We start from the raw sequence: 10,570 nt of genomic DNA, 5'->3' as shown, positions 1-10,570 counted from the left end.
GGGTGGTCCCGGGCGGGCGGGGGGGCCCCCCGCTGACAGATGGCGCGGGGAGGGGGTGCGGTGATGGCGTCACCCCACCGCGCCCCTCCCCGTGTACCCCCCAAGCTGGGGGAGCTCCAGAGCTGCCCCAGTTAGGATGGGGCGGGGGGGATACAGATACATCCCGCTGAACTGCCCCTACCCCCAGAAGATGGCACCGACCCTGCCTGCCACCATCAACATCCGGGAGCCCCGCTGGGACCAGAGCACCTTCCAGGGCCGGGCCAAGCACTTCTTCATGGTGACGGACCCCAGAAACCTGCTGCTCTCGGGGGCCACGCTGGAGGAGGCCCGCCAGGTGGTGGAGGACTACAGGTACCCAGGGCAGGGGTGTATCCCCGTTCTCCCAGGCAGGAGGTCGCTCCCAGGCTATCCCCAGGTCTGAGATCGGGAGCAGTCCTGGCCCCTCTTGGCCAAAGCCAGTTCCCCAGTTTGCCAGGCTAGTCCCTAAGGCACCTCCTAGCTGCCCCACATGGGGTGGGGGACCAGGTGGGGCACGGGTACTGGCAGAGGGTCTCCCAACAGGTGCTACCCTTCTCCGGCAGGGCGGGCAAGGTACCCCCAGGGCTGACGGAAGACCAGCTCTGGCGGGCAAAGTACATCTATGACTCGGCTTTCCACCCCGACACGGGTGAGAAGATGCTCCTTGTGGGACGCATGTCTGCCCAGGTCCCCATGAACATGACCATCACCGGTTGCATGTTGACCTTCTACAGGTACATGAGCCCCTCCTCCTGGGAACCACTCCCTGGGCACCCTCCTGACCCTGTGATGAGGAGGGGACCTATATCCCCTACCTCGCAATGCACCCGTGCTGTAGGAACACGGGCGGCATCCCCAGTGCCAGCAGCACCATCCTCTCTCTGGTAGGACCACTCCGGCTGTGCTGTTCTGGCAGTGGGTCAACCAGTCTTTCAATGCTGTTGTTAACTACACCAACCGTAGCGGGGACGCGCCCATCACCCCCAGGTAAGCTTCCTTCTGACTAGGTCTTTGGGGCATTCCAAAATGCCAGGAGAGTGACTTAAATAGCAATAGCTTCTTGAACAGGGGTGGGGCTGTGAGATGGGACAGCAGGGACCTGGCACAGCCAGAGATGGGCACCACTTGATGGGCTGTCAGAGTTAGTGGTAGAGCTGGGAGAGGAATCTAGGTCCTATTGAAGGGTGTGCTGTCCTCTTCTTTGGGGAGGTGGTGGGATGGAGAGAACCCTGGTTTATTTGTGTCACCTCTTGCTCTTGCAGCCAGCTGGGGACAGCTTACGTGAGTGCGACCACAGGGGCAGTTGTCACAGCACTGGGGCTCAAGTCTCTCACCAAGGTAAGGTGGCCCTTGGCCATCACTAGCCAGAGCACCTGGGTCCTCCCCATGGGGTCTCTGAGGTGAGCAAGGGATTCATCCCATCACCTGGGGCAGGGGAGAAAATGGAGGAAAGGGGTTTCCTGGGGTACCCGCTCAAGGCAGCCTCTCTCCCCAGTGATAGCCTGTCCTTCCAGCCCCGCTCCATTCCACAGCTGGTTCTCTCCAGGTTTCTTTCACCCCTCAGCCTTCTTCTGGGGCTGGGAAGGGATGTGGGACCACCCAGATCCCCTGGGCTGTGCAGGTTTCCCTGGCTGGGAGTTGCAGGGAAAGGAGGGAATGGTTTTCCCTGGTGGGTATATGGCCTTGCAGGGGGACAGTGGCAGACAGGGGGACAGTGGCAGACCTGGGGACAGCCGGCTCTGCCTCCAGAGCTTCTGTGTGACGTGCTTCCTGCTTGCCCACCCAGCACCTGCCAGCCATCATCGGCCGGTACGTGCCTTTTGCAGCTGTGGCTGCTGCCAACTGCATCAACATTCCGCTGATGAGGCAGAGGTGAGCCCTGGGCTGGGATGGGGGGCTTGGGCTTGTTTTGGGGTTCACCAGGCACTGGTGGGGGACACAGGGATCAGTGTCCTGAACTTGTAGGGAGCTTTCTTCCTGACTCTGCTGGCATCCCTTACCCTGGGGGGTTGGTTTGAAGATACAAGCACCTGCTTGCATCCCACGGGGTTATTGTTTGAGTGGGCTGTGAAATGCGGGCCCAGTTGAGACCCCCTGGACTTACTACACAGGCAGTGGGTAAGGAATGCAGGAGGATGCCAGCTGCCCTTGGAGATGTGCTTCTGTGCTGTGTCCCTCCCTTGTCACTTGATCCCCCTGATCCATGCGCTATGAGGCCCCCTCACTCCCATTCTCCCTGCAGAGAGCTCAAGCTGGGGATCCCTGTCACGGATGAGAATGGGAACCGCCTGGGTGAGTCCACAGCTGCAGCCCAGAAGGCCATTTTCCAGGTGGTGGTGTCCCGCATCGGCATGGCAGCCCCGGCCATGGGTGAGTGTCCCCTTCTCCACCCATGTCTGGGGGCTGCAGCTGCTCCCTGGCAGCCTAGGTCCCATGGCTGACGGGGCTCTGAACACTGGGAGTTCACCTCCTTCTCCTCTGCCCTAGCCATCCCACCAGTGATCATGAATGTGCTGGAGAAGAGAGCTTTCCTGAAGGTACTCGTGGCCCTGGGATGGAAGGGTGGGCAGAGGGTCACCTCCCCCAGCTTGTCATAGAGCTGGCACCTTGTTGGGGAACAGAAAACTTCCCACCCCATCCACCCCACTGACATGCAGTCTCCTTGTCCCCACAGCGGTACCCGTACCTGAATGCTCCCCTGCAGGTCGGCCTGGTGGGTCTCTGGTAAGTCACCCTCTGCTGATGGACATCGCTGCACCAGGCACAGACTGAGCCCCAGTATGGAGGGCAGTGCTGCTGGGTGGTCTGCTTGGCAGGGGAGGCAAGAGCTGCCCCAGAGGTCCTCAGGGGGAGGCCAGAGGTTGGCCAGGCTGGTGCCTCTCCAGGCATATGGGATGGGAGACGAGGTCCTGGGGCCAGAAGCTGTTTTACTCCATCTTAATGTCTCTCAAGCCTGCAAAGGGCTCCTGCTTAACATTACTGTTGCCCCACACTGATGGGGACAGGCTTTACCCCACTTCAGGAGCCAAATGCAGAGTCTGGAGCTTGGAGAGGGCATCTCCTTACCCCTTTCCTGGCTGAAACCAGCATGAGGCTGGGGTCAGGCAGTAGATGAAGCAGGTGATTTATGCAGCCCATCTTCTCCGTGTCTTCTTGCAGTTTGGTGTTCGCGACTCCGCTGTGCTGCGCACTCTTCCCGCAGAAGAGGTAAGGATGGGCACCTTGCCCATCTGTGCAGCCCCGTGGGGAAGGGCATGGGGTGCAGGCAGGGGGTGTGTGCTCCATGTGCTCTCTGCTCCCCAAGAGATGCTTTTGCTCCTTCCAGGGGTCAGAGTCTTGAAACCGTGTGCACACACACATGTTGCTGTGCACACACAGTAGTGCAGACCCAAAGGTCTGTGTTGGGCCAAAGATCTGGGCGCAGGTGGGCAAGGGGTGACAGCTGGTGGAATCCCAATCAGGGCTCCCAGCTGGTATTCCTGCTCCATGACCTGCATCCATGTCCCCTTGCAGCTCAATGCCCGTGAGCCGCCTGGAGCCTGAAGTTCAAGCTCGGATCTGGGAGAAAGACCCACGGCTGGAGACCGTCTACTTCAACAAAGGGCTCTGAATGGGTGTCCTGGGGCAGTTAAAACGTGTGCTGTGGAGCTGCTGGGCCAGCACATTGCTGAGCTTCACCCCTCAGAGCCCTTTGGAGCTGCTGCTGCTTTCCCTTGGCCATGTCTCTAGGACCCAGGTGCTCAACCCTGCTTCCCGGGATGCCCACAGCCACACAGCACTGCCCCAAAGGCTGATCCTGACGCCAGGGACTTTGTGAATGGGGATGTGTGGTGGTGAAGAAAACCATGCTCCCAGCTTTAGGGGACTGAAGACAATCACGGCTCTTGAGGGTTGAACCTCTTGCAGGCATCCCACATGTTCCCCAGCAGTTCAGCAGCTGGGGCCTAGGGGTGGCAGAACAGCTTTCTGAGAGGACAACTTCCCATACCCCAAATCAACGTGAGTGAGTGATTTCAAGTACAGACAGTGGCTTGGATGCAGGGATGGGGGCTTTCCCAGCCCAGGCGTGTGCTCTCTGCTCTCTTCTGAGCCACTCCAGGGATTTAATCTGGCTTTCTGCTCTTTCTATCCCCAGAGCAAATGTTGCATTTTAATCCCAGCAGAGAGTTCCTGTTCTCATTTTCATGCCATCTCTGTTCAGTGCTGGGCTCCCCCTGAGCAGTCATTCTACCCCCTCCTGGAGCACTTGCTTTCAGGTGGACCTTCTCAAATAGCTTTAAGTGCACTGTGGTTTCCTCTAGTTATTTTTGATATATGTATAATGTACCTATATATACCAAATAATAAAGGCAGGTTGTTTATACAAAACCAAAAGCAAAGAGAAGCACATGGCTTGCCAATCCTTATACAGTGGAAAGGGACTGGTATTGGGATGAGGATGGGAGCAGGAAGGATGGGCAGGTCAGCTATTGGGGTGCCCCTGTGCCCCCTGGGGCTGGGCTCTCCTCCCATTTCCCAGCCCACTGCCTTTGCAGCAGAGTCAGCTGGCTCTGCATGTGGTTAAGCTCATCCAGCTGTCGGGAGGGCTTTTTTTAGCACTGAGGGCTTTGCATCTCGCCGCTGCGTGAGGCTGATTTGGAGAGACGAGAGCATGCCCCTGGCTCTGCCCATGGTCCCACCCTTTCTTGCAGCCTGCTCACAGGACGCTCTGCTTCAATCCTGAGCCCCAGGCCTGTGCCCGCCCCTCTAAGCAAGGATATTTTTATCCTGCTTTCCATGCACGCCTGTGGGAGAGCAATCGCTGCTGTCGCAGGACCCTGACAAGCCTGCAGGAAGCAGCTGTGTCACCCACAGGCCAGGGCAGTCGGAGCGATGGATGTCAGAGAATCATAGAATCATTAAATCGTTTTGTTTAAGATCATCAAGTTCAACTGTTAACCCAGCACTGCCAAATCCACATAAAGGCAGGTTGTTTATACAAAACCAAAAGCAAAGAGAAGCACATGGCTTGCCAATCCTTATACAGTGGAAAGGGACTGGTATTGGGATGAGGATGGGAGCAGGAAGGATGGGCAGGTCAGCTATTGGGGTGCCCCTGTGCCCCCTGGGGCTGGGCTCTCCTCCCATTTCCCAGCCCACTGCCTTTGCAGCAGAGTCAGCTGGCTCTGCATGTGGTTAAGCTCATCCAGCTGTCGGGAGGGCTTTTTTTAGCACTGAGGGCTTTGCATCTCGCCGCTGCGTGAGGCTGATTTGGAGAGACGAGAGCATGCCCCTGGCTCTGCCCATGGTCCCACCCTTTCTTGCAGCCTGCTCACAGGACGCTCTGCTTCAATCCTGAGCCCCAGGCCTGTGCCCGCCCCTCTAAGCAAGGATATTTTTATCCTGCTTTCCATGCACGCCTGTGGGAGAGCAATCGCTGCTGTCGCAGGACCCTGACAAGCCTGCAGGAAGCAGCTGTGTCACCCACAGGCCAGGGCAGTCGGAGCGATGGATGTCAGAGAATCATAGAATCATTAAATCGTTTTGTTTAAGATCATCAAGTTCAACTGTTAACCCAGCACTGCCAAATCCACCACTAAACCGTGTCCCTAAGCATCACATCTAATTGTCTTTTAAATACCTCCTGGGATGGTGACTACACCCTGGGCAGCTTGTTCCAATGCCTGACAATCCTTTCTGTGAAGGAGTTTCTCCTACTATCCAATCTAAACCTCCCTGTGCACAACTTGAGGCCATTTCCTCTGGTTCTATCACTTGTTACATGGGAGAAGAGACCAACCCCCACCTCGCTATGACCTCCTTTCAGGTAGTTGTAGAGAGTGATAAGGTATCTCCTCAGCCTCCTTTTCTCTGGACTAAATAACCCCAGTTCCTTAACTGCTCCTTGTAAGACTTGTGCTCTGGGCCCTTCACCAGTTTTGTTGCCATTCTCTGGACATGCTTCAGAACCTTGATGTCTTACTTGTACTGAAGGGCCCAAAACTGAACACAGTATTAGAGGTGCAGCCTCACTAGTGCCAAGTACAGGGGAAAATGCCCACGCAAGGAGAGGAGGGCTGGAGGCAACCATGCTCTGCAGAGCCCCTTCACAGAGCTGGGGTGGAGGAGTGAGTCACTGCAAAGCCAATGATGAGCAGGTGCAGCAGCTGGTGAGATAAGGGTCAGGTAGCCCAGAATCACCCTGTGCTGTAGCTTTCCCAGCAGGCAGGGACTGGCAGAGCCTGGGCAGGGTGTGTATCCCTCCTGGGAGGCAGTCTGGAGGACACCTGCCCCCAGCACCCAGGCAGGGTGGGGGAGTGGATTGGGACAGGCGTGTCAGGGATCTGTCCCCCTCCTTCTGCCAGCCCAGGCATATTGCAAATATCTCCCCTGAGCCAGCCATTGGCGGCTTATAAATAATGCAGCCCCTCGCCGTGCAATAAGGGCTTGTCGGTAGCTATTCTGCTCTCATAAATTAAAGATGAAAAGGTACAAGGCTCTTGCCAGAAAAATGAAGACAAATTTTTAATAGCTTGCCAAGACACAGGGAGATGGAGCACTCGGGAAAAATGAATTACGTTTTTATTATGTGTTTTATTGTGGTGTAATTGAACGGGATTAGCTGAGAATACAATATATTTCCAGGGCAGTGCAACGAAAACAAAAATAATGATGACATCTTCCCCACCCCCTGCACCACCAGCCGGTGCAGGAACACCTTCCATGTGTGCACTGGCTGGGAGCCGACACCGAGCTTCTGGTGGCCCTGAGAGGCAGGGATGAGGATGGGAGGGACACCAGAAGGGGCAGAGGACTGGAAACGCCGAAGCTCAGAGTGGCTGGGTCTCGCTGGACGGCCAGGAAGGGTCTGGGCTGACCCAAAGAGCCCCTGGAACAGTGGTGCCAGGGTGCAGGGCAGGGTGGCACAGCAGCACTTGGCTGCACAAAGCCTGTTCACACATCTCCAAACGCTATCGTCCCACCAATGAGACCTCCTTTGGTTGTCCCCAAGGGTCTCCTGTTTGGGGGTGAGAGAAAGATCACCCTCTGGCTGATAGTTCTGGGGGTTTGACAACCTGCAAGCGACACTGCAGCTTCTGCAGGGGAGTCCAGGACGAAGCAGTGAATGTAGGGAGTAAGGATACTTGGTCCCTTCCCGAGCTGGCTCATCCCAGAGGTCACGGGCCAGTCCCCCAAAAGGCAGTGGTGGGATGTCCCTAGGGGTGCTGAGCAGGGGACATCGATTGGCCCCTGGCATTTTTAATGAGCTGCCCGACCGCAAGCTTTAACCTTGCCCATAATGAGGGTGAGCGGCAGCAATCCCTACCGCCACAGCCGGCTCCCCCAGCCTTAATGAGCTAATCAATACTTGTTCTCAGCTTAATTTCCAGCTAATTGCTCTTTAATGACGCCTGGAAATGGGCAGCCTCTTGTAGGGGGGCGGGCAGGCTCCCCCCTCCCCAGTGCCCGTCCCCGGTGGCAGCGGGTGCCGGGACACTGGCGGTGGGTCACCTTTCCTGGCTGTATCCCAGCCCCGCTGGCGCTGCTGGAGGCTGTGGGGAGAGGTGGTGGCCGAGGGGGACAGCGGGCATAGGGTACGGTGCTACAGAGCTGGCAGCACCCTCCAGAGCACTGGTCGGGGGGTGTTATGCAGCCTCACGTGCCCAGGGCAGGCTGAGCAGAGGGGTCCCACACCCCAGGAAGGTCCCCAAACCCCTCACGACATGAAACTTTTTTGGGGGTCCCCAGAGTGGGCTGTTGGGTGGGGGGATTGTTTTCGGGTGCAGCGAGACGGGGAGGGAGCTGAGGTGGCCCCGCACTGCTCCAGGATCTGTAAGCCCCAGGTATAGCGACAACAGTGTCACGGCAAGGGGACGGGACGTGGCCAGCGATGCCCTGGAGGTGGCAGCAGAGACCCCCCAGCTGCTGCCTGCACCGCTCTGCCGGCTCGGCCCCTTCGCCGGGGCTGGGGGGGGCAGGAGGTGAGGGGTGAGGGGGGTAGGGACGTTTAGGGGGTGCTCCTGTTTGCTGCGGGGTCAGAGGTAAGAAGGGAGCCTGGCATGTCGCGCTGCCGTGGGAACCGAACCGGCCCCGAGGTGTCAAAGTTGGCGTGGCTGTGTCAGCCGGGGGGGGGAAGGTGGGCAGAAGGGGGGGCGTCATCGGAATGCAGCCCCCGCCTCCCATTTGTTTCCTGGCCCATAGTTATACGACTAGCAAGTCGGGATGGGGCTGGTGGAAAAACCCCAGTGAAAGCAGAGGGATTCCTGCCCGAAAGCAGCTGAGCTGCATCCAGCCCCACCGAGCCCACTGAGCCCCCCCCACCCCCCCTACCGCTCACAGCTGCAGCCGATTCCCGAAGAATTTGCTGACGGGTTTGTTCTCGGGAGGAATTTGTTCTGGAAAAGCCTAGAGAAATCTGAGCTCCCGGCTGCCTCCCAGTGTGGGTCTTGCCTGGCACGTGGGGTCCTGCCTGCTGCCCATCCCTCGTCCCTACAGTGGACCCCCAGGATGTGGGTGGGACCCACTGAGCCGCATAGCCTTGGGGTGGGCTGGCCGGGTCACAGCTTTTGTAGGCTGCTCAGCACAGCAAGAAAAGGAGAGGAGCTGCAGGTTTGAACTGAAACAAGGAAGATTTGGTTTATTATTAACTCAAAGCAGTGTGCCAGCAGTACCCCTGTCCCAGCATCTCCTGGTGATGTTTGCTTCTGTCATGGCATAACCCCCATTCCTGACTCCACCATCACCAATGCAGCTCACCAACCCTCCCTGACTTGACATGCATTGAGTCACTTGGCCCAGGGCTTTTTTTCCAGGGTGGGTTTTTTCCTTGGCCTCAACTGCTGGAAGCCCCAGCTCCCTGTGGAGTGGTCCAGGAGATCAGCCCAGGTCCAGGACAAGGAGAGCTGAGCCAGCATCATTAAAGCACCATGGCCTCTCCCTGCCTTGCAAGTGGCAGATGCTGCAGTGATGCTCAGATGAATCCAGCCACCCAGAGGCCATAGTAATCCCACAGGAACAGGGATACATCAGGTGCCTGGGCCATGGCACATGGGAGAAGGAGCCAGGCTGGGGTTCCTGCATATGGAGAAGGACAGCAGCATATGGGCCTGTCCACCCCTGCTAAGGGCAAGGGAAGTGAATAACCAGGGACCATTGCTGGACCCACTTTTTGGTGGTGCCTGGTATTTAAGCACTGGCTCTCTTCCTGTGCTGGCTGGGAGCTGTGTGGGCTGAAGGTGGCATCTAGGACCAGGCTCACCCCACTGCTTTGCCCCCTGTGCAAGGCAGGGAAGGGTGTGCTTGCTACAGGGATGCCTGAATGTGCAGATGATACTGCCTTGTCTGGGTCACCTACAGCCTATCCTTTCCCTGCTCAGTCTCTGAACCGGCTCTGGGGGATGCAGGTAGGGAAACCTCACCACCCCCCAGCCCCTCAGCTCTTTCCTCTGCCCTCAGAGCAGCTGCAGCCCCAGCTGCTCAGTGACTCGTAGATGCGGGGCCTGAAAACCTGTGGCACGCTGGGACTGTGCTGGATGGGCCAGGGAGGGGAGCCGGGGAGGGAGGCAGCCCTGAGCCAAGGGGCTGGGGGCCGCGGAGGGGGAGCGGCAGGCAAGGCTGGAGGCAGAGCTGGCAGGAAACCCCCCTCTGCGGTGTGGGGATGGAGTGGAGGGGGGTTTGGCCGGCAAAGGCCCATTTAGAGGGGCTGATGCTTGGCGCATTTTCCACTGTTTGCTGTGGCTGGATTTGCAACGTGACTGAGCAAAAGCCCTGGAGCCCGGAACGAATTTACAGGAGGGTGTTGGAAAGCAAAAGCAGATTTTTGCAGCGTGGTGAAGGAAACCAGATCCTCCAAGGGATCCTGCAACAGCTTTGCTTCTCCTGAGCTTCACCGAGGAAACAAATCCTACGAATTCCTCTCTTGGAGGAGAGGCACAGGCTGTGGGATTCCCTCAGTACAGCAGTGGGAGCAAGTTGCAAATGCATAGTGTGCTTGTGCTGTAAAGGCATGCTGGGTCCCTCGCTCCTTGGAGCTGGAGGAGCTGAGGCAGGGAGCGGGGAGGCAGCTTGTCGGGGGCTCTGGATCCCCGTTTTGCCGCTGCCGTGGTGTGTGGCAGCCCCAGCGCTCCCCCGCCCCAGCCATGGGAATGCCATTGCATGCGCCCAATACCCGCTCTGTACCTGGCTCCCGGGTGGGGTGAGCACCAACATTCCCCAGGAATTAACCCCCCGTTTAATTACAGCAACTTCTCAGTGTTTCAGCCTGTGTTTCCCACCCGGATTACAGGTGTACGGATGCTTTTGCCCCGTTCCTCGGCCATGTCCATCCCTGGCTTTTTCACGGACCCTTGTTAAGTTGGTCTCAGCCCCCCATCCCGGTACTCTCCTACCCCGGATCATCAGCCCAGGTCCTGACACACTGCTGGGGGGGGGACCCCGGGTGTGGGGGCCCGCGGGGACGTGGTGGTGTCGGGGGACCGGAGTGGCAGAGCCCCGGAGCCGGTGGAGGGACCCCGGCAGGGGAGGGGTGCCGACCAGCCCGGGTTTCGGTCCAGGGATGGGCCGAGGGCGC

The 10,570-nt window shown here is 58.2% G+C and overlaps 1 protein-coding gene across 1 annotated transcript; it reads left to right on the top strand.

The window, feature by feature from the left end:
* Positions 1 to 190: 190 nt before the first annotated feature.
* On the top strand, positions 191 to 3,631 carry SFXN3 (sideroflexin 3). The gene is made up of 10 exons (XM_010000085.1): positions 191 to 354; positions 585 to 755; positions 910 to 1,008; positions 1,284 to 1,359; positions 1,808 to 1,893; positions 2,264 to 2,391; positions 2,509 to 2,558; positions 2,696 to 2,745; positions 3,181 to 3,228; positions 3,535 to 3,631. The coding sequence occupies exons 1-10, from the start codon at positions 191 to 193 to the stop codon at positions 3,629 to 3,631; spliced, it is 969 nt and encodes a 322-aa protein (XP_009998387.1).
* The last annotated feature ends 6,939 nt before the right edge of the window (positions 3,632 to 10,570 follow it).

Source organism: Chaetura pelagica, unplaced genomic scaffold (assembly GCF_000747805.2).
Source record: "Chaetura pelagica isolate M959 unplaced genomic scaffold, ChaPel_1.0 scaffold436, whole genome shotgun sequence".
NCBI classification, from domain to species: Eukaryota; Metazoa; Chordata; class Aves; order Apodiformes; family Apodidae; genus Chaetura; species Chaetura pelagica.
The sequence above is the reverse complement of the archived record's forward strand: the minus strand, read 5'-3'. Positions and strand labels throughout refer to the sequence as shown.